This window comes from Somniosus microcephalus, chromosome 3 (genome assembly GCF_052327205.1).
Source record: "Somniosus microcephalus isolate GS21.2 chromosome 3, FLI_Smic_1.0, whole genome shotgun sequence".
NCBI lineage: Eukaryota > Metazoa > Chordata > Chondrichthyes > Squaliformes > Somniosidae > Somniosus > Somniosus microcephalus.
The window spans coordinates 125,222,331-125,244,939 of record NC_140989.1 but is presented as its reverse complement, the minus strand read 5'-3'; the positions used below and the strand labels follow the sequence as shown (position 1 = coordinate 125,244,939).

Genomic DNA, 22,609 nt, shown 5'->3' with positions numbered 1-22,609 from the left:
AGTAGTCGGTCTTTGTGATGAGTCGGAGGCTCTGGGTCGAATAGGAAGCCGAGGTTGCAGTTTCGTTGAGCCCGAAACAGTGGCTGGGGAGGGGGGATGGAGTTTGTGGAATGGACCAAAGAGGATGGCATCAGTCCCTCCACTGGAGGAAACTGCAGCTCATCCATGGACATTTGAATCAACATATTGAACCCGAGGATGGATCGACTGCCTCTAGCTTCTAAAAGACACTAGCGATGTCTTACACTTACATCTAATCTACAAGTGTCTACCATTTTTATCTTTGAGAGCTACTTGGAGGCCTCACGGGCCACGTAAAGTTTCACTTAATTTGCATATATTACAAGCTACCGACAGATCTTGAGGACACGATTCAGGATTTATTCCGATGAGGTAACAGCATTAAGAACAATCCTTTGCAAACCTCCAGGGCCATGAAATTCAAACAGGGCAAACTACAGAGTAAGAAATAAGCACATATAGAACAGAGTTGTCAGGGCTTGTGGGCTGCATGGGATCCACTGACATTAGTTTGGATGACCTGTTCTAATCTGTCCACACAATAAACAGCTAGTCTAGCACTTGGAAACTTAATGTTGGTAGCTACATGCTTTGCTACTGTAAGGGATGTCAGTACTGGGAATGGAACACATATCACTCTCTAGTCAGGTTTAGCAGTTAGATGGAGAGCAAAGTCCTTCTACTTTGCACCAACAATCATCCGTCCAACTTCCATTTTATGCATTTGGAGGATGTCATGTTTTCATGCTTAAACTTTAGTGTGATCAGGCTACACCTCGAGTATCGTCTACAGTTATGGTCACCAAGACACCAGGGAAACATCCAAGTTATTGAGAAGAGCCACTAAATGTCAGTTAAATCAAATGGAGGTTATACAGATATAACAGAACATGTAACATTCTGGTATTTCTGTATATTATAATATTTTTATGACTTCTGATATTGTGGTCAAGGATAAGGAACTTGAGCAACTTTAAACTTTTAACCACACAGTAACTGGATTTTGAGAAGGATGGCTAATTTGTGTATAATTGTACAAGCTGACAGATTGTTGGGTGATGGGTGAATGCGAATTGGTGCGCGATAGAATACAGGCAGCAGAGATTTGGATGAGTTGAAGTTTAGAGGGTGGAGGGTGGGAGGCCGGCCAGCAGAGTGTTGGAATAGGCAAATCTAGAGGTAACAAAAGAATGATTCAGCAGCAGATGGGCTCGATCATCGAATCAATAGACACATGGAACTAGTCTGGATAATGAAGTGCTCAAATTAAAATAAAAGTTAGCATGCAATGCAATAATTAGTTGTGCTGTTTAAAAAGCCAAAATTCAATCGTTCAGCATTTACATTTAAATAATAAATGATTTTCAGAAACAGATCAATGCCTTATTTCACAATCCTTTCTTAGACAACTATGCCTCAAGAGACTTGTGGGATTTTAAATACAAGTCTTGAGCTTCTTAGTCATTTGGAACAATGGAGAATTAGATAAAAGGTACTCTGTTTTTTCACCCGAATTGTTCATTCTGGATATAGTTCACAATAAAACTGTAATGCCATCCAAAGTGGCACTATTGGCACAACAAAAAGCACAGAACAAAATCTTTTCAAATCATCTCTCTTTATTTGTGTATTCTAAAAGTAAATTTACATACTACAGTTATAAAAGAACCTGGGCATGCACATCAACCTATTCAGGTTCTTCTTTTATCAGAGTTTTTCCATAGGAATTTCACCAACATTTACAATCCATAGTTATTACTATACATACAGCCCAAATCACTGCAAACTATGATTATGTCCACCTTATCTTTACACTGTGCAAAATCCTCAATAAACATAAGTATTAGTGGCAAAATAAAGCAGAAATCAGTGAAAGATCAGGTTCACACTTTAAGGATCTGTGTAAGACATCTAGATATTGGTCCCTCATTCCCCAAATTAGCTCAGGCTTGCGAGATACAGCATCTTATTCACAAACCTACTCAGCTGATGCCTGTACTGTTATTAGATAGTGGTTTCCTAAATAAACAAGAAGTTTTCATCTGAGTGATGGCTTCAATGGAATCTGCTTCTGTTCTATTTTGAGCTGATTCTGTACTAGATAGACCACCTGCTTGCTGAAGCCTGGCAAACAGCAGCACCAGAAATGCCTACATTTCAGCAAATGGGCTTTGAAATACCCCAAAAGAATGTTCTTATTTGTATCAGAACAAAATGAACAAGTAACAAAACATAACATGAAATGATTCACCAAGATTTCGCTGTTAGTGAGAATCTGAATATGGTTACCCCAGATTTCCAATGTTTTATGAAGGTCACTGCCAGATTAGCTGACGAAACAGAAATTTATACAACCCAGCACAGCAAGAGAGAAAGAAATATAATCTGCAAAAAAAACTTCCACCTGATATTTACAGATTTTTCTAATATAAACATACTTTAAAAGGACTTTAGTATAAATAAATATACAACACTATCGTATTAGCTGTACTAGAACTCTCCAGAACTGTTGACCAACAAATCATCTGAATGGCTGATTAGTTTTATTTTATTTTGAGAAAGCTAAAATAGTTTTATTTTATGAACGTTTAAAAATAAAACTTATGATCCACTGCTCAGTCTGCCTTTTCATGAGAGCTTACCAAAGGTGTTAATGTGGCTGGAAACATCAGCACCTTGGCATGCATGAACGACAGGTCTGGAAGGCTTGCTATTACCTTGGCAGCTTCCTTACTAAGAACTTCCTCCTTTTTTGGTTTCCTATGAAGAAAAAAAAATTACTATTTTCTACTTTAAATCTGTAGTGCTAATTCAAGGATTACCATAAAATATGTGCAACATTACATATTTAATCTGATTGCTTATTTAATAAATCGTACAAGAATCAAATATTCCTAATCTTTTACTGAAGTTACCATGGTTCGAAAATAACACAAAATAGCATGTTAACTCCCTCTAACGGCCTTGAGGATAAAGGCATCACCAAACAACTCGCATTAACAGTGTCTTTGACGCAGTAAAACATTTCAAGGCACTTCATAGGAACGATTATCAAACAAAATTTGACAGCGAGTCACACAATGAGATATTAGGGCAGAAGAGGTAGGTTTTAAGGAGTGTCTTAAAGGAGGAGAGGTGTAGAGAGGTTTAGTGAGGGAATTCCTGAGCTTAGGGCCTAGGCTGCTTAAGGCAGTCACCAATGGTGGAGCGATTAAAATCGGGGATGCGCAAGAGGCCAGAATTGGAGGAGCGCAGAGATCTCGGAGGGTTGTAGGGGTGGAAGAGATTACAAAGATAGGGAGGGATGAGGCCATGGAAGGATTTGAAAACAAGGATGAGAATTTGAAAATTGAGGCATTGCCGGACCGGGAGCCAATGTAGGTCATTGAGCACAGGGATACAAGCATAGTGGTTAGCACTGTTGCCTCACAGCGCCAGGGACCCGGGTTCGAATCCGGCCTCGGTTGACTGTGTGTGGAGTTTGCACATTCTCCCCGTGTTTGCGTGGGTTTCCTCCGGGTGCTCCGGTTTCCTCCCACAGTCCAAAGATGTGCGGGTTAGGTTGATTGGCTATGATAAATTGACCCTTAGTGTTAGGGGGATTAAATACATGGGGTTACGGGGATCGGGTGGGATATGTGTCGGTGCAGGCTCGATGGGCTGAAATGGCCTCTATCTGCACTGTGGGGTTTCTGTGGTTTCTGTCTGTGGAGCATTGTTTTGGATGAGCTCAAGTTTACAGAGGGTGCAAGGTGGGAGGCTGGCCAGGAAAGCATTGGAATAGTTGAGTCTGGAGGTAACAAGGGCATTGATGAAGGTTTCAGCAGCAGACGAGCTGAGGCAGGGCCGGATTCAGGCTATTTTATGAAGGTGGAAGTAAACGGACTTGGTGATGGAGAGGATGTAGGTTCGGAAGCTCAGCTCAGTCAAACAAGAGGCCACGGTTGTGAACAGTCTGGTTCAGCCTCAAATAAACAGTGGCCAGGGTGAGGGGTGGATTTGGTGGCTAACGGAGTTTGGCAGGGATAGAAGACAATGGCTTCAGTCTTTCCAATATTTGTTTGGAGGAAATTTCTGCTCATCCAGGACTGGACGTCTGACAAGCAGCATGACAAGTCAAGACAGCGGAGGGGTTAAGAGGTGCTGGTGAGGCAGCGCTGGATGTCGTTAACGTACATGTGGAACCTGACCTTGTGTTTTCATGGAACCGCGAGGGCAGTGCCATGGAAGGGAATGTGGAGGGGAGGTGATGGAAGAGGATGGTGTGGTCAATTGTGTTAAAGGTCAGAGAGAACTCAAGGGCAAGGAGAAAGGATTATGCATTATGGTCACAGTCGCACAGAACATTATTGGTGATTTTTGATTGTAGTGTTGAGGGGGGGGTGGAATTGAAGAAACAGAAGCCTGATTGAAGGGATTCAAACCGGAAGTGGCAAGTGAGGTGGGCATGGAGTTGGGTGCTGACAATGCTGTTCCAGAATCTTAGAAAGGAAAAGTTGGAAACAGGGCTGTAGATAGAAAAAAAAAGGGCAATAAAATGGACACTCTCTTCAGTGCAACTACAAATACTGGAAATTCATTTCTCAGAACTGGATTTCAGTGGGATTATCTTTCACCCAATATATGTCTGCCAAGATGGCCTTATAAGGCAGCAACATGGAATCCACATTGAAATAAAATTACATTTTCAGATCAATCTTCATTTCAATTATTCACATACAAAATAGTCAGACATGAGAAAATAAAAGACACACTTTACATTCGCAATTCACTCAAGATTCTATTAAGTAACATCACATAGATTTGTATGTTATACATTAATGTGAAAGCATATTTAATTTTTAATTAGATATCCAACAGATGTGTACAAACTACCATTCAAGGTCAACCTACCTGCTGTATAGGATTTCAAAGGGTTGGATTTCTTACCTGGTGGATGTGCTTGTCTTCTCTGCTGTCGACATGAGGCGAGCAAATGCATCAGTCATTCGATTGACTGTACTAGAGCCTTCCAGTTTAGATGTCGTCAACTCATACAGTTCTGGGTCAACACCTAGAGATACGAGGGAACAAAATAAGCCCACTCATCTAACAGCCACACAGAGCTCAACTATATCGCTACAAATATAGCTGCAAGCCGAAGGCTCTGATTTCTGTAAACATCTGAAATATTTATATAAAACCAGGGAATTGAGGGCAACTTTCAATCCGTAGCTGAAGTTTCCTATAGCACTAGCCAAGTCTTTATTGAGCATTTTAAGTGATGACATTTTGCTGTGTATTACAGAAAACAGATTCTCTGGAGAAGTGGCACAATTTTTGGACAATGAAAGCTGAGATTGTCTTAGAAGGAATCTCTCAATATCAAGTTGTTCTTTTTCCTCTCTCTTCCCCATAAATAAAAGGTATAAACACTCTGGTTTATTTTAAATAGTTGTCATTATAACATGGCTGCACCAAAACTTTAAATTCTATATATATCTGACATAACAGGAATTTACCAAATGTTTTAAAATCTGAGAGCTTGATGAATTTTTCACATGCTGGGTCTAAAATAGAAAAATGCAAACACTGGACAAATTTTACCTCTAGAATTCTTGTGACTAAACAAAACTACAGAAAGTTAAAACTATTGCTGTCATTGTGAGCAAAATATAATCTCATCAGAAAATGGGTCATCTAAGCTTAGGATCGTGAATCAGAAAGGATGCAAGGTGGTAAATTGTATAGGTTTGTCAAGGAAAATTAGAGTTATGGAGAAGCCAGGATTGTACAGTCAGACTAATGTGAAAAAAAGTCCAACAGTTGGAAACAGCAATGCTACAGACCACAATTACTCACATGAAACATGTCAAATCTAAGCCTATCTTTTTGGCTAGGAAAGGATACAGAATGACCAAAAAACAAAATTTAAAACAAGCAAAATCTAAGCTGAGTGCTGAGGAAACAGCAATACTTAAATGTTCAGAGCCACAGAATTCAATAAATGAATGCTAATAATGGCAACAGGAAATATGGTATTTGCAAATGTGACAAGCAGGTCAAGTGAGCCCATTGCACGGATATGTTTTGTGCTATGTATAGAAAGTTAACAAACAGAACTTACTGTTTTAAACTCTCAAAACTGCTGAGGTTCAAAATATTTCAAATCATGTCAAAATACTGCAAAATCTATTATTCTGGGAATTTACAAGTACAGTTTGGCAAATGTACTAAACCATAGAATGCTATTATATTCATGAACACAACTTTTATTTATATAGCGCCTTTAACGTAGTAAAATGTCCCAAGGCACTTCACAGGAGTATTATAAGATGAAAAAATTTGACACCGACCCATATAAGGAGAAATTAGGACAGGTGACCAAAAGCTTGGTCAAAGATAGGTTTTAAAGAGCATCTTAAAAGGAGGAAAGAGAGTTAGAGAGGCAGAGAGTTTTAGGCAGGGAATTCCAGTGCTTAAGGCCTAGGCAACAGAAGGCAGCCACCACCAATGGTTGAGCAATTATAATCAGGGATGCTTAAGAGGGCAGAATTTGAGGAGTGCAGATATCTCAGGGGGGTTGTGGGGCTGGAGTAGATTAGATAGGGAGGGGCAAGGCCATGGAGGGATCTGAAAACAAGGATGAGAATTTTAAAATCAAGGCGTTGCTTAACCAGGAGCCGATGTAGGGCAGCGATCACAAGGGTGATGGGCGAACGGGACTTGGTGTGAGTTAGGACATGGGCAGCCGAGTTTTGGATGACCTCAAGTTTACGTAGGGTAGAATGTGGGAGGCCAGCCAGGAGTGCGTTGGAACAGTCAAGTCTCAAGGTAACAAAGGCATGGATGAGGGTTTCAGCAGATGAGCTGAGGCAAGGGCAGAGATGGGTGATGTTACGGAGGTGGAAATAGGCAGTCTTGGTTATGCCACGGATATGTGGTCAGAAGCTCACTTCCAAATATGACACCAAGGTTGCTAACAGTGTGGTTCAGACTCAGACAGATGTTAGGGAGAGGAATGGAGTCGGTGGCTAGGGAACGGAGTTTGTGGCGGGGACCGAAAACAATGGCTTCGGTCTTCCCAATATTTAATTGGAGAAAATTTCTGCTCATCCAGAACTGGATGTTGGACAAGCAGTCTGACAATTTAGAGATTGTGGACGGGTCGAGAAGTGGTGGGTATCATCAGCGTACATGTGGAAACTGACTGTTTTCAGATGATGTCGCCAAGGGGCAGCATGTAGATGAGAAATAGGAGGGGGCCAAGGATAGATCCTTGGGGGTACACCAGAGGTAACGATGCGGGAGCAGGAAGAGAAGCCGTTGCAGGTAATTCTCTGGCTACGATTAGATAGATAAGAATGGAACCAGGCGAGTGCAGTCCCACCCAGCTGGACGACAGTGGAGAGGCGTTGGAGAAGGATGGAGTGGTCAACCATGTCAAAGGCTGCAGACAAGAAAAGGAGGACGAGAAGGAATAGTTTACCCTTGTCACAGTCACAAAGGATGTCATTTGTGGCTTTGATGAGTGCCATTTCGGTACTGTGGCGGGGGCGGAAACCTGATTGGAGGGATTCAAACATGGAGTTGCAGGAAAGTCTGGAGCTTTGATGGGTGCAAATAATTTCACTATAAATCTGTGCATAAGTTAAGGTTTCAGCCTCATTAAATCATCGAAGTAGCTAACACGGGCTTTACTAGATACAAATGTGAAACTGACAAAACATTTAGACTAAACTCTAAACTAGAAACATACGCAAGATGATATTCATTGGTAAAGTTGCAGAAATGCTTTTAAAAATTCAAAATAACAAGAATTAGGAGTAGGAATAGGTCATATGGCCCCTCGAGCCTGCTTAGCCATTCAATAAGATCATGGCCGATCTTCGACCTCAACTCCACTTTCCTGTCCGATCCCCATATTCCTTAATTCTTCTAGAGTCCACAAATGTATCGATCTCAGGCTTGAATATACTCAACGACTGTGCATCCACAGCCCTCTGGGGTAGAGAATTCCAAATATTCACAACCTTCTGGGTGAAGAAATTCCTCATCTCAGTCCTAAATGGTCGACCCCTTATCCTGAGACTATGGCCCCTATTTCTAGACTCTCCAGCCAGGGTAAACAATCTCTGAGCATCTACCCTGTCAATCCCCCTAAGACTCTTAAATATTTCCATGAGATCACATCTCATTCTTCAAAATGTTATTGGAAGAAAGCACTGAGGGGACATGGACACGTCTTTATCATTTAAAAGACTCCAAACCGGCATAGATTTTGTACAAGTAGTTTTTTTAAAGAAGAAATTATTTAACGTATGTTTCAGCAGACTCCTTCAATTCCTCAGTGAACGAAGGCACCATTGGGTATTATACTAAGTCACATGGATCCAAAAGGTCCCAGATTTTATCCCCAATATACAGCGAGTAAGCTGATCTAAGACAGGGTGCTGGGAGTAATGCCTCAGTGCTAAGTAGGCGTGCAATACAGAGGTTTAAACTTTTACATTGGTGGCACACGGTTTCCTTTGTGCCATACGCTTGCAAGTATTTGGCGTTATGTAAAGGAGGCCATATTAGGATCTGTGCAATTTAAAAGTTTCCCTCTTTCCTGTGTTATGACTTATTGTCCTCTAATTGTTCCCCTGCAATATATATAAAAATATTACCTAATTATAATCCAGTTTATTTCTTCATGTGCTAGTTAACATAAGACCTAAAATTACCACCATGTTCAAAATGGTTATCAACCAAACCCACATTATTAAATTAGGGGGGGGGATACGTCCAATAAAAAGATTGTAAACAGTGGCCAGTGCCACATTATGGCAGTGGGCATTTCATTTTTAAATCAACTGGCAATTAAAGTTACCACTCTCAAAAGGCCAAAGATGAGCCTACTGCCATTGCAATGTGCTGCTTATATGCTAACATGTGGACAGTGCTCTAACACCCAACCTAGATAAACTTCTGTTGAAAGGAGCAAGTGCAAGGTCTGGCTGTAACTACTAGTCAAAAGATCCAGAATTCAGGCCAAGCAAATGATATGTCTCTGTAAAGTACTATGGCTGTTCAAGCAGGTAGGTATTAGGCAATAATTCTCAGTTGTGGTTTAATGAAAGCTGTGCTGCAAGATTAGCCCAAAAAAGGTGTCCATGGACAGATGGGTACAGGGCAGGAAATCAGGCCATGAAAAGGCCAGGGAAGTTCAAGCCCCAAAATCAGCAAGGCAAGTGGAGTTTCAAGATCAACTCCAAACTGCAGAATTTCTAGATTACGGCAAAGACTGGGAGAAGATGGATAAACATGTTTCAGCATCTGAAATCCAAGGTCATTGCAGCAACCTAATACACTCAAGTTCAGGCTGAAAAAAAAAGTTAAAATATTTCCTTCAACAGCTTGCAGTTGCTTCTAATTAGCTGAATACCAGTCCACTGGCAGTGGGTTACTAGTCTATAGTTACTAGGTTCTAATTTAATCCCTTATGGATCAGCAGAATGTGCTCTGCTTTCCATTTGGATCAGAATAGTTAAGTATAACTAGGGAGTAAATTTGCAGATCTGAAGACACATCAAATTCAACTGATGTGATGTACAGCTTCAGTTTTTCCACTGGCAAAGTAAACTTTAGAAGAGTTCCCACACAGTCCACTGGACCTCTTGTAAACTTTTACAACTCTTTAGTGTTAGCAAATAGCTGACTGACCTGCTGGCTGTCAACATTAAGAAATTAAGTGACATTTGAATACAGTTGAGCAGAGCTCTGGTGCATGCTTGCAGCAATGCAGCATCAGTGGAATCATTCAGCACTGCTAACCCACACCAGTTTCAAGCTTGTATTTGCAGTGTGATACGGTCATAAATCGCATTAGAACAGAATTGCATAGACATATTGTTCATAATCATGTGTGCTCAAACATTCTAGCAGCTATTAATATTCAGCCTTCCTCTTAGAAATGTTGTACAATTAACATTTCTAGACAGGCGGTCCTGATCAATGGCAGTCTTTTAACAAATCAAAATGTCACTTTTCAATTACATGACCCAACAACTGGGCAGAAGGAATTCAACTTAAAAAAAAAAAAAAAAAAAAAATTCATTCATGGAACGTGGTGTCACTAGCAAGGCTTGCATTTATTGCCCTATCCATAGTTGCCCTGAGGTTTTGATACAACAGAGTAGCTTGCTAGGTCACTTCAGAGGACAGTTAAGAATCAACCATGTTAGTGTGGGACTGGGGTCACATACAGGCCCAGACCAGTTAAAGATGGCAGGTTTCCTTCCCTAAAGAACTTGAGAACCAGTTGGGTTTTTACCACAAGCTGACAGCTTTGTGGTCACTTTTGCCAATGCCAGCTTTTTAATTTCCAGATTAAAAAAAACTGAACTCAAATTCTCAAACTGCCATGGTGGGATGGATTATTAGTGCAGGCCTCTGGATTACTCATCCTGTAACGTAACCACTACAATTCCTAAATTTACAATGGTAACAGCTGGAAGAGCAATTTGTAGCAATCATTATTGTTTCACATTTAATGCCTCCCAACATGAAGATAACTAACCGTATTTAATCATGCTGAACACCAATAATAATGTTTCAGAAAGTTAATAAATGAACTATAAGAAGCATTTGATCCACTGGAAATGGGATTCTGAAATGAATCTTGGATAAGCATTTGCAGGGAATTTATCAGTGTAGTGGCACGCTGGAGCCATTGCACTATTTCCAATATAAAGCACAAAATAATCCAAGCACCTCATTTCTGAGCCCCATTTGGAGCATGGGTTCCAAGGTCATTTGTGGCATTTGAAGCGGGAGAGAGAAAGACTGTCCTTTTTCAATACCAGTATAGATTGCGAGGCCATCCCTCAGGCACCCGAATGGAAATGGCGCAAAGGCACAACAGATCTATAAGCACTGTATAAAATTCATCCAGCAGTCAGACCACTGAATAAACTATGTTTTTGCACCATGGCAAAAGCTAAATTAGTTTTGCTATTGAGCAATAATATAATTCTACTCTAATTCCAAAACTCTTAATAATTAATCAGCATGTCTTAATCAACCAGTTAAAAAAAAATTAGAATTAAGTTTGAATTTCTTTTTATCTTGCAGTAGTTATATTTTAGTGCGAGTAGTGCTTTACTTCTGTGATCAGATATTAAACAACGTTAATGATAGTGTCAATGTACATTTAACTCCCTTGCATGGGTCAAAAATCAGTAAATTCTCCAAATGCTATCCCTATGGGAATTCATTATTTAAACATTATTCAAAAGAGAAACAGGAAATAAAAAGAATAAAACAAACACAGCATAAAACATTTTTTTTTTTTTTTTTTACAATGGTTTGATTTTAAAAGTGAGGGCTGAGCGGTTAGATTGCTCCTTTGAATTGTTAGTATTTCTTTGGCGACAGGAAAATCTGCTAGCAATATTTTAATTAGTTTTACTTCGCTGTCACCTTTAATCAGTTCTTGGTGAAAATCGGCAAACCAAAATCAGAAATGCTTCAAGGAACCATTACAACCTCAATAAAAAGTTAGTGGATTTTCTCCCTTCATAAAATTTCCTTAGTTGGACTGTAATCAAATTAGACAATTCTAGCCCATTCTAGTAGGATTTTTGTGGGTTTTTTTTTTATGTAACTGCTGGCATAGATCCAGAATGAATGAGGAACTGTTAATAGGACTGCTGGCGGGTCTTACAGTGCCCATAAGGAAGGACTTTAAAACTTCGAACCAGCACAAGGAAGATACTGAAACTGGCCTGCAATGGTGTACAGCAGGCAGTAGGCCCATGACTGATATGGATTCACAATTAGTATACACAGCACCACTAGAAATGATTCATTACTGACTGTTTCTAAACTTCCGTAGACCAGTCACATTTTATGATTAATAGTGAATATACTAAACTCGTTCTACATTGGAATAGGTACTGACTAAAACAGAAAGCACAACAGAGTGCTTTAAAATCAGTCTGAGGGCCCTCTTCCAGCACAACACACACTGAAATGTGAAGGAATGTTGGCTTTTGCCATCCACTAACACCCAGAGAAAAATCTAAATCACAACCAACTTTTAAAGTAAATATCGAGTTCCAGTCGCTAGATATTCTGTAATTTTATCAGCATAGTGAAGAAAAAAGTTTAATGTTGAGTGGAGACTTTCCATTCACACGATTGCAGCCGTTAGTTCCGTTGGCGAGATAACTTTGAGCCACCAGGCACTATGTATTGAGAAGCCAGTTAACTAAAAAGGCACAGGGAGCTAGAAATAAACTTTTGTGCATCTTTTGATTTTGTTTTATAATTGATATTTGCTTTGATTGAACAGAATAGAAAAGTGTCAAATCAGTATCTTCCGTTCAGGTTTTAAAAATAGCTGGCGATACAAGTACATATTCAGATTCCCCCACTCCTGTATTTAATGGTAACCATTACAACCATCTCCTTAAAGCAGTTAGTGGCTCGAGTCCTCTGAAGACTCGGTGCATAAATGAATTAGGTTATATGGCAATCAGCAATACAGAGCAGAAAGGTCCTAGATTCAATCCAGGTCACTGGTGAGTTCGTTGATTTCAACCGAGGGTGGTAGTGGGTCGTTACAACTTATCTTCATATACTGGGCAGGGGAAGAGAGGTGAAAAAACACAGCCAGTTGCTGCTACCGATTGTTACTTGCTGGTGATATACACAAGAAAATCTGGCTTGGATGTAATTATACATGTGTGTATAATCTGCCAGCAATCACTGTCTATATTCACACATGGAGAATGGCAAAGTGATAGCAATAGTGAGCTGGTTTAGTGAACTTACACAAATTTCTAATTTACTATTAGGTAATATTCCCTTAAACCAAGCACTGCAAAGAAACCAGAAATTAGGATGAACACATAATTTTGTTAAAAAAATTTAAAAAAAATTTCGGTACTGAAGACCAATTTATGAATCCGCCATTTTGAACTAAGCAATGATATTGGATTATGTTTCCCAAACACTACGATAGCAACTTCAGAGACTGTATGGGCCTATTTATGAAGTAACGTCCCTTTAAAATAAAAGGTTGACTTTTTAAAAATGTGTAAATGCTGTGCTGACGTCATTGCCCATTATTTCGAAGCATCTGAATGCACTTCATTTCAACACTCACAAATCTCCCTCACAGATGTTTACAGAATATTATGACCACCAACTAGAGCTGTAACAAAGCTTTAAGGCTTTTTTCATTCTGCAGGACTTCAAAGCTGAAAGCTCAGTTTCTAAACCCAATCCCAGTTTACACTGGATTATGACTGCCCAGTATCTTCCAGCCCCAGGATTACTTCCCTCAATACTCATGGTCGCCCTCCTGCCCCACTCCTTCCAAGCAAATATCTGCATTAAGGATGCTCTGAAGCTTGCAGACTTCACTGTTGTGGCAATTAAGCAACTTCAAGACCCTGCTTTGTTACAGCCCTAAAGAAGTGATGATAAACTACCACTGTTATGCAAGCCATTGAACTAAATGCTGCAAGCCAAGCTCTACAGTATTGCACAAAAGGAAGCCCTTTTTGAAGTACAGTCCCCACCACTTGAAATGTCCATGTTTAAAACGGCCAGTCGCTTATATCGGCCAAAAAGTGATAGCCATTAGCAATGTCAATGTCAGAGTTGCTGGTTACAGCGTCTCAAGCGCTCCCTTTATTTCGGGCAGAAACAGCTGTGTTTGCTCACTAGTTCGCACCACATGTACTTCAGGTGCACTGAATGTAATAAAAGAGCCTCGAGGCAGAATTCACTTCTCTTAGGCTTCCAGTTTTTCCGAAATAGTCCGGATATGAGCCGGTACTTGAGCAAATTCACTGTGAAGCGCTGAGACATTCCAATAACGTGACATATAAATGCAGGGATCTTTCTTCAGATGTTTTTAAGCAAAACAGTGCTGCAGTCGTTGAAAATACAAATTGAATTTCTTGCAGTCATCGGCATGTTAAGAACTGACATTAAAAAATGCCTTACAAAACAGTACTAGAATTTAACTCTCGTAAATAATCTTAACTCAAAGGAAATGTACTGGGCAAATGATTTTTAATTTTATTAATGCTGCCATACTGGCCATTGCATATAGCAGGAAAATCGTGTTCGCACGAACGCACCCACTATAAGCAGTGGGGACTGTATATCTAAAGATAAAGCCACCAGTGCAGAGGTTTTAAAAAAAATAAAGAAAACTATTACATGCAACAGAACCATACAAATCTGCAAGTTGTGGCAAACAGAGATGTGACACATGACTTCCCATGAAACCACTGTGTAATGAAATTCCAAGATGCCAAAGTAGAATAAAAGATTAGTTGTGTGCTATCAGTTTTCCTTAAAGCAGATGGGTACAACATTGCTGCACACAGCATCTCAAAAAGGGAAGGGGTGGAGGGGAAAGAGAACAAAATATATTTAGCAGCCAAAATTACAAGATAGATTAAAAATTAAAGGGACTGGATGTGTCCCAAAGGGAGTGCGTGTACACTCATCAGGCAGAGAGAAAATCTGATGTGGATTTCTTAGTAGTCGCGAGTGGAGGGGGATACAGGAAAGTGATCAGAGATAGGAGTAGAGAAGCCACGTGTTCAATGTAAAGTGTAGAAGACTCTGCCATGAGCAACCCCTTGAATCAGCTATGAAGCTATTACAAAGGACTACCTGCATGCTAAACACAAAAGCAGCAGGCTATAGACAGAGCTATGTGGTCCCATAACCAACAGATCAGAGGAATGCTCTGTAGCCCTACAATATCCAGTCACAAATAGTGGTGGAAAACCAGGCAAATAACAGCCCAGAAATTCGGGTTGGGGGCTTCCCGCAGGTGTAAGCCCCTGACCTGCACTTACCTTGCGCACCGGCCGTTGAGCGGTGGGCCCCCGTGGAATTCCGATCCTGGGCCTCCTCCAACTGGCGGCGCGCAGTGCTTGCGTATCCCAGGGGCACAGTTAGTTTGATGCGTCCCCTGGGATCACGTGGGCCATTGAGAGCCAATGGTAGCAGGGAATGCGTCATTCATAAGTTTGACAGGAAGGCCTGTCAAACCTATAAACACTACAAGCCCCAAAACATCACTAAATCTTCAAATAAATTTAAAAAGATCACATTTTTAAAATAAACCATAAGTTACATGAAATAACTATTTTAAACAATAATTTAAATTTTTGAAAAAAATAATTTTATTTTCTAACGGGGCTAAAAATAAACTTACCTTTCTTTAAAGTATTTAAAAATAATAAACCTGTGGAAAAAATGTTTTAATTTTAATTAATGCACCACTTACCTTGTAAAAAGCAGGCCTTGCGACTGCTTTTTACATGTCTAACTTCTGGAGACTTACCCTCCCAGGAAAACCTGCAAAAAAAAGTAAGTTCGATGCGCACGCGCAGCCTCTCCTGCACACGCGTTTGACCTCCGAACCCCTTCTTTCAGGGGAACGGAAGTGTCGGTTTCCCGCGCATGCGCAGTGCATGCAGGAAACCGGCACTTCCATTGGGCTTACGGGTAAGTAACCAGTGCGTACTCACCCGTGGAGATCCGAATTTCTGAGCCATTAGTCGAAGGAGGCTCCATGAACATCCCCATTCTCAAATCAGGATGCGAGTACAAGAGGCAAGGCTGAAGTATTTTCAAGCATCCAGCCAAAAGTGCCAAGTGGATGATCCTATTTGGCCTCCTGCTGTGTTGAGCCATTTTGGTTCACGTGACAAGCAGCTGCTCGGTATACTGGACACACAAAAGTTATGGTCCCTGAATGTTCTGACTATGGTGCTGCAGATCTGTGCACCAGAGCTAGCTGCTCCCCTAGCCAAGCTATTGCAGTACAGCTATGAGACTGGCATCTACCAGACAATGTGAAAGATTATCCATATATGCCCTATCCACAAACACGATAATTCTATCCTGGCTGATTAGTGCTCAATCAGCCCTTCCTAAACATCAGTCAAGTGATGGAAGAAGTCATTAATATTGTCATCAAGCAACACCTACTCAGCAATAACCACTCACCGATGCTCAGTACAAGTTCCGCCAGAACCACTTGGCTGCAGACCTCGTCACAGCCTTGATCCAGACAGATGAGAGTTGCAGCTTTCAGCATCAAGACAGCATTTGATTTGATATGACCAAAGGTTGCTGAGCAAAGCTGGCCAATGGGGAGCCAAAGGAAAACCCTTCAGTTGCTGAGTCATACTTGACACAAAGGAAGATGTTTGTGGTTGTCAAAGATCAGTTATCAAAGTTCCAGGACATCACAGCAGGAGTCCCTCAAGAAAACATCCTCAGGTCACCCATCTTCAGCTGCTTAATCAATGACCGTCCCACTGTCATAAGGTGCGGGGCTGTTCGCTGACAATTCCTGTGTTCAGCTCCATTCACAACGCCCCCGATAATGAAGCAACTCATACCAGCCTACAGCAGGACCTAGATAATATCTAGGCTTGGGCTAATAAGTGGCAGAGAACATTCACAGCACATAGCTGCTGGATAACGTCCATCTCGATAAGAGAAAGCCCAGCCATCTCACCTTTGACTTTCAATGGCACCATCAACATCTTGGCAGGTCACCAGTGACCAGAACCTGAAATGAATTAGCCATATCAACACCATGGTTACAAGAACAGGAAATGGTTGGGTAATATGCAATGAGTGGCTCACTTCCTGACCCCTTAAAGTCTCTTCACCATCTAAAAGGCTTAAGTCAGGAGTGTGATGCAATACTACCACTTGCCTAGATAGGTGCAGCCACAACAACACTCAAGAAGCTCGTCACCATCCAAGACAGAGCAGTTTGCTTGATCGATGCCCCTGCCACTGGACTCAATATTCACCCTCTCCACCACCAGCGCACTGTGGCTGCAGTATATACGGTCTACAGGATGCAATGCAGCAACTCACCAAGATTACTTCGACAGCAAATCCCTCCCCACCGACCTCTACCACCAAGGACAAGAGCAGCAATGCCCTGTGACCACCATTACCTGCCAAGTTCCCCTCCCAAGTCACATACCATCCTGACTTGGACAGATATCCGCAATCCTTCACAGATGCTTGATCAGCATTCTGGAATTCTCTACCTAACACTACTGTGGGAGCACCAGCACCACAAGAATTGCAGCAGTTCAAGGAGAAAACCCACCATCATCTTCAGGGCAACTAAGGATGGGCAATAAATGTGACCTAACAAAAAACATAGATTTGAAAGAAAGCAAAGTTTATCCAATATCATTAGTCTTACGTGAAATACATTTCCAGTGTGATTGGACTTCAGCTGCATGAAAATACTGTGTTGTATCCGTGTGTTAATGGAGACACGGAATGCAGGAGTTGGTTTACAGGTGTTTACTGAACAAAGTCTGGAGGTGAACTAAAAGATACAAGACACTATACAGGCTTATATAGCCCGAGTGGCCACTACCGGCATTACAGTACACAGGGGCTCTTAAAGGCACATACACCACAATTCCTCCCCTTTTAGACAACCAGTACATAACATTTTAAGTAATCATTAATTAACACATTTACAAGAACAATAATCTACACATTTGCTGCAGTTAATCAATTATAAGTCAGTCTCTCTGGAGGCTTCCTGACTCGGTCCGGATAACGCCTCGGTGGTGTAGTAGGTTCTTTTGGCAAGGTCGATTCGGCTTGAATGCCAGTGTTGGGTTCATCTGGTTCCAGTATCACCGGATCGGACGTAGATACTATGGGTATCTCTGCTTCATCATTAGGAGTATAGAGTTGTGGTGTAGGTTGTCCCTTTTCGGATGACTATGATCTGGTCAGCATGGCGCCTTATTATGCTTTCTCCAATGTCCATGGTATACATCAGCGGTCCTAGTCGTGTGCAATTAGTTCCAGGCTGCCATTTCTCGGTACGGTAGTCCCGGGCCAAAACTTGTTGACCTATCTGGAAGGTTCTAGTTGGCCTTTCATTCATGCCTTGAAATTGCCGGTTCTCCACGTCCCTTCTGATGTTGGGCTTGATCAAATCCAGCCGGCATCTTAGTCTTCTATTGAAAAACATCATGGCGGGAGTTTGGTTTGTAACCACGTGTTGCATTCCTGTATGCAAACAAGAAGTTATCTACCTTATGCTGTAGATGTAGGTCTTCATTACCCATGGCCTTTATGGCCTTCTTGAAGGTCTGGACAAACCTTTCAGCCATTCCATTGGTGGCGGGATGGTATGGGGCGGACTTGTAGTGCTTAACCCCATTGTTTTTTAAGAACTTCCTGAATTCTTCGGACACAAATTGCAGTCCATTATCAGAACAGATCTGTTCAGGCAGCCCATTCCTGGCAAATATGGTCCTTAATACAGTGATGGTTTTTTCCGTGGTGGTGGAGGACATCTTTATTACCTCCGGCCACTTGGAGTGTGCATCAACCGCGATTAAGAACATTGAGTCCATAAATGGACCAGCAAAGTCAATGTGTACCCTTTGCCAGGGAGATGAGGGCCACTCCCATGGATGTAGAGGGGCTTGTGGTGGGGCGTTTTGGACCTTCTGGCATCCTAGACAGCCCTTGGTCATTTCTTCGATGTCTCCATCGATACCTGGCCACCACACAAACGCTCTGGCTAGGTTCTTCATTTTCACTCCACCCATATGCCCGTGAAGCTCCTTTAGCACTTTATCCTGGAGTTTGGGTGGAATCACCACTCTGGATCCACACATCAAGGTTCCTCGGCACACTGACAGCTGTTCTCTTCTTTGCGAGAATGCTGGCAACAGTGGTTCGCCATGTGCTGGCCATCCTTTCACCGTTAAATCGTAGACTCGAGAGAGAGAGAGAGAGAGAGAGAGAGAGAGAGAGAGAGAGAGAGAGAGAGAGAGAGAGAGAGAGAGAGAGAGTCGGGTCATTTCTCGTTTCCTTTTCAATGGTAGAATTTGTTACTGGTAGACATTCCACTATGGTTGAGTGGAACATCTCCACTGGGTCCACTGTAGGTGCCTCTTCTACCGTTGGCAACGGTAGACGCGATAAACCGTCAGCATTCCCATGCTGTTTTGATCCTTTGTATTCTATGTCATATTGGTGTGCCCCTAGGAAAAGGGACCACCTCTGTAGCCTTTGCGCTGTCATAATGGGAACGCCCTTTTTAGGGTTGAATATGGAGACAAGGGGTTGATGGTCAGTCAACAAGGTAAATTTTTGTCCGTGTAGGTAATGGTTGAATTTCTTCACTCCCCATACCAAGCGGAGTGCTTCCCTGTCGATCTGGGCATAGTTACGCTCAGCTGAGTTCAATGAGCGTGACGCAAAAGCTATTGGCCGCTCCAAGCCATCAGGGAATCTATGCGATAATACCGCTCCTACGCCGTAAGGGGGATGCATCGCACGCCAGTCTGATTGGCAGTGATGGGTTGTAATGAGCCAAAACTTCCTTGGACGTGATCAAGCCTTTGCATTTATGGAAGGCACGTTTACAGTCTTCGCTCCATTTCCAAATTACTCCCGTTTGTAGCAGTTCGTTAAGAGGGTGCAGAACAGTTGACAAGTTCGGTAAAAATTTATGATAGTAATTTATCAATCCCAGGAACGACCTTGTGAGACATTTTCAGGTGCTGGGGCTTTTATGACCACTTCAATTTTTTCAGGTGACTTATGCAACCCTTCTTCGTTAATTATGTGGCCACAATATATTTGTTTCTGGAAAAATTCGCACTAGGGGCGATTTGCTCGTAGGCCCCGTTCTCTCAGCCTAGCGAGCACCTGCTCCAAATTGGCATGGTGCTCGTTGTAGTTTTCTCCTGTTACAAGGATGTCGTCTAGGTAGCATTGAATCCCCGGAATCCCTTGGAGGACTTGCTCCATAGCTCTTTGCCAGATAGCTGGAGCTGATGCTACTCCGAAAACCAGTCGATTGTACTGGTACAGGCCTTTGTGTGTGTTTATTGTGAGGTACTTTTTAGAGGCCTCCTCAACCTCCATCTGTAGATATGCCTGTGCCAAGTCAATTTTGGTGAAACGTTTCCCTCCGGATAGTGAGGTGAAGATATCTTCTATCCTCGGAAGAGGATACTGTGCCGTGTGAAGGACCGGGTTTACAGTCACCTTGAAGTCTCCACAGATGCGAATTTTTCTCTGTTCTTCAGATTTATCATTATTCAACGTTTTCTTCATGACCGGGACGATGGGTGTTGCCCACTCGCTCCAATCTATCTTGGATAACACGCCTGCCTTTTCCAAATTCTCCAGCTCTGCCTCGACTGCTGGACGAATTGCGTATGGCACCAGCCTGGCCTTAAAAAACTTGGGAATTGCCGCATCTTCCACTTTTATCGAGGCGGTGATGCCTTTCAAGGTTCCTAGTTCCTGTTGAAACACTTCTTTGGCGTTGGCCAAGATGTCTTTTAATCGTTCAGGTATGACGTCTGCTTCATTTTTTTTCTTACTGGTCACCGTCAGTGCCTGAATGGAGTGCCAGTCTAAACGTATCTTCCTGATCCATTCACGTCCCAACAGCGGTGGACCACCATCTTGCAGAACGTATAAATACAACTTCTGTATTTCCTTGCCGTTGTATACAACAGGCACCCTTATTTTCCCTCTGGGGTCTACTTTCTGCCCCGTATATGTTTTCAAGATAATGGATGTGTCTTTCAAAGGTATATGCGGAAATAGCCGCTCGTAATCCCGTCGACTTATGACGGTCAGAGCTGATCCTGTATCTAGCTCCATTTTAACTGGGGACCCCGCTGTCGTGAGGGTAACCCAAATGGTCTGGTAATCTTCTTTGGCAATTACATTATGTAATTTGAGACAGCTTAGTCTCTTGTTTCCGGAGTTGCTATCGCTCTTCTGGTCTTTGGAGCTACTGTCCGTCATCATTTGTACCTTTCTGTACTTTTCCTTATTTTTATTTTTTTCGTCAGTGGATTTTTTGTTTCCAGATCGGCATACACGTGCAATGTGTTCCATCTTTCCGCATTGCCTGCATGCTTTGTCCTTGAACCAGCAGTCCCTCTGGTCATGGGTGGATCTGCCGCAGCGATAACATCTCTCGAAACCCTGTGTCATTTCATGGGTGCCGAAGTCCTGTGGCTTTTGCTGTATCTCTGCAGCTCCTCTTGCTGCTGCTTCGTATGATACAACCACACTGAAAGCCTTGTCCAGTGTTAAATCTTTCTCAGAAAGTAGCCTTTTCTGTGTTCCTTCACTTAGGAGACCGCAGACGAATTTGTCTCGAAGAGAATCTGCCAGTCCTGCCCCGAATTGGCGGTGCTTTGACAGCTTCCTTAATTCGGTGAGGTAATCAGCGTTACTTTCATTCTTGTGCTGATTCCTCCTGAAGAACTTGAATCGTTCCGCTATCAGCAGCGGTGTTGGGTTTAAGTGCTCCTGTAGAGTATCAACAATCTCCTTAAAATTCTTGTCCATCGGTTTGGCTGGAGTGATTAAGTTTCGTAACAGCCCGTATGTCCTTGCGCCCATTAGATTTAGAAGTACCGATGCCTTATCATCCTCTATTTCATTCGCTGTGCAATATACCGCCACTCTTTCCACATGTGGTCCAATCCTCTACATCATTATTGAAAGCAGTAATATTGCCAGTCTTAGGCATCCTGAAAAAAAAAAATGGCGCCTCCCGCGCTTTCCTTTCTTCCCTGCCGAAAAAAAATGGCGCCTCCCACGCTTTCCCGCCGCTGCTGACAACGCTGTTCTCTGCGGTTTTCATTTATACAGATATTTTTTTTTTTTTTTTTTTTTTAAATTCGTTGGAGACTCGTTCCCGCAGGACTCTCTGGGACTTTTCCCTCCCTCTGCTTGGTCCGAACGCCGACCTGCTTTGCAGCGCTGGCCGCCTCCCGAGTGCTCCACCCTCCGTCTCCGTTTGCCTCCGCCTTCGCTGCTCGGCCCTGCTGCAGAGCCAGCCGATCGAGCCCCAGCCCGCCGCCCAGGAAGGATTATTGTAGTACCTGCCACCAGCCCGGCTAGCTGGTGAAACCACAGTTTTTTCTTTTTTTTTTTTCTTCGACCTTCGTGTGAGGAATCGATCTCCTTGAGGTGCTGCCGAATTGCAGGTAAGTCCGTTTCCAATTCGTCGCCACTGTTGTATCCGTGTGTTAATGGAGACACGGAATGCAGGAGTTGGTTTACAGGTGTTTACTGAACAAAGTCTGGAGGTGAACTAAAAGATACAAGACACTATACAGGCTTATATAGCCCGAGTGGCCACTACCGGCATTACAGTACACAAGGGCTCTTAAAGGCACATACACCACATACTGGAACACACACAAACATATACAAAGAGTTAAACATCCTTCTTTTAGATAAAATGGCTGAAGAAAATATTGTGTAGGTTTTGATTTGAAAACCAGCAGCACTTTAAATCATTCTACTTTTTAAGCTGGAAGAACGATATTGTCGTCTTAAATAAGAAGGTTCTGATGCCAATCAGACGAACATTTTTTGTTCATGGGGAAAAAGTCATGTGACCACAATGTTAGAAGTACAACAGGCAGCAGTTAAGATATTCTGCTGACCTGGGATTGCGGTACTGTTGCTAGAGCTAGTGTCATCCACGGGCCCAAAGAAATCGAGGTTCAGAACAGTGGAACCTCCGTTAGCT

General features: G+C 42.2%; 1 protein-coding gene across 5 annotated transcripts in view; it reads right to left on the bottom strand.

The window, feature by feature from the left end:
- Positions 1-1,622: 1,622 nt before the first annotated feature.
- The window catches only part of LOC147121385 (aftiphilin-like), a 77,244-nt gene continuing 56,257 nt past the window's right edge, over positions 1,623-22,609 (bottom strand). For 3 of the 5 annotated variants that reach the window (XM_085981598.1, XM_085981597.1, XM_085981596.1), the window contains 3 exons: positions 22,524-22,607; positions 4,951-5,074; positions 1,623-2,781 (listed from right to left, as the gene is read on the bottom strand). In XM_085981598.1, the coding sequence (XP_085837724.1) occupies positions 2,637-2,781; positions 4,951-5,074; positions 22,524-22,607 (353 nt within the window). In that variant the 3' untranslated portion in view covers positions 1,623-2,636. Of the gene's footprint in view, positions 2,782-4,950; positions 5,075-22,523; positions 22,608-22,609 lie in introns of those variants that run through there. The other 2 variants (XM_085981599.1, XM_085981601.1) reach the window with 2 other exon arrangements.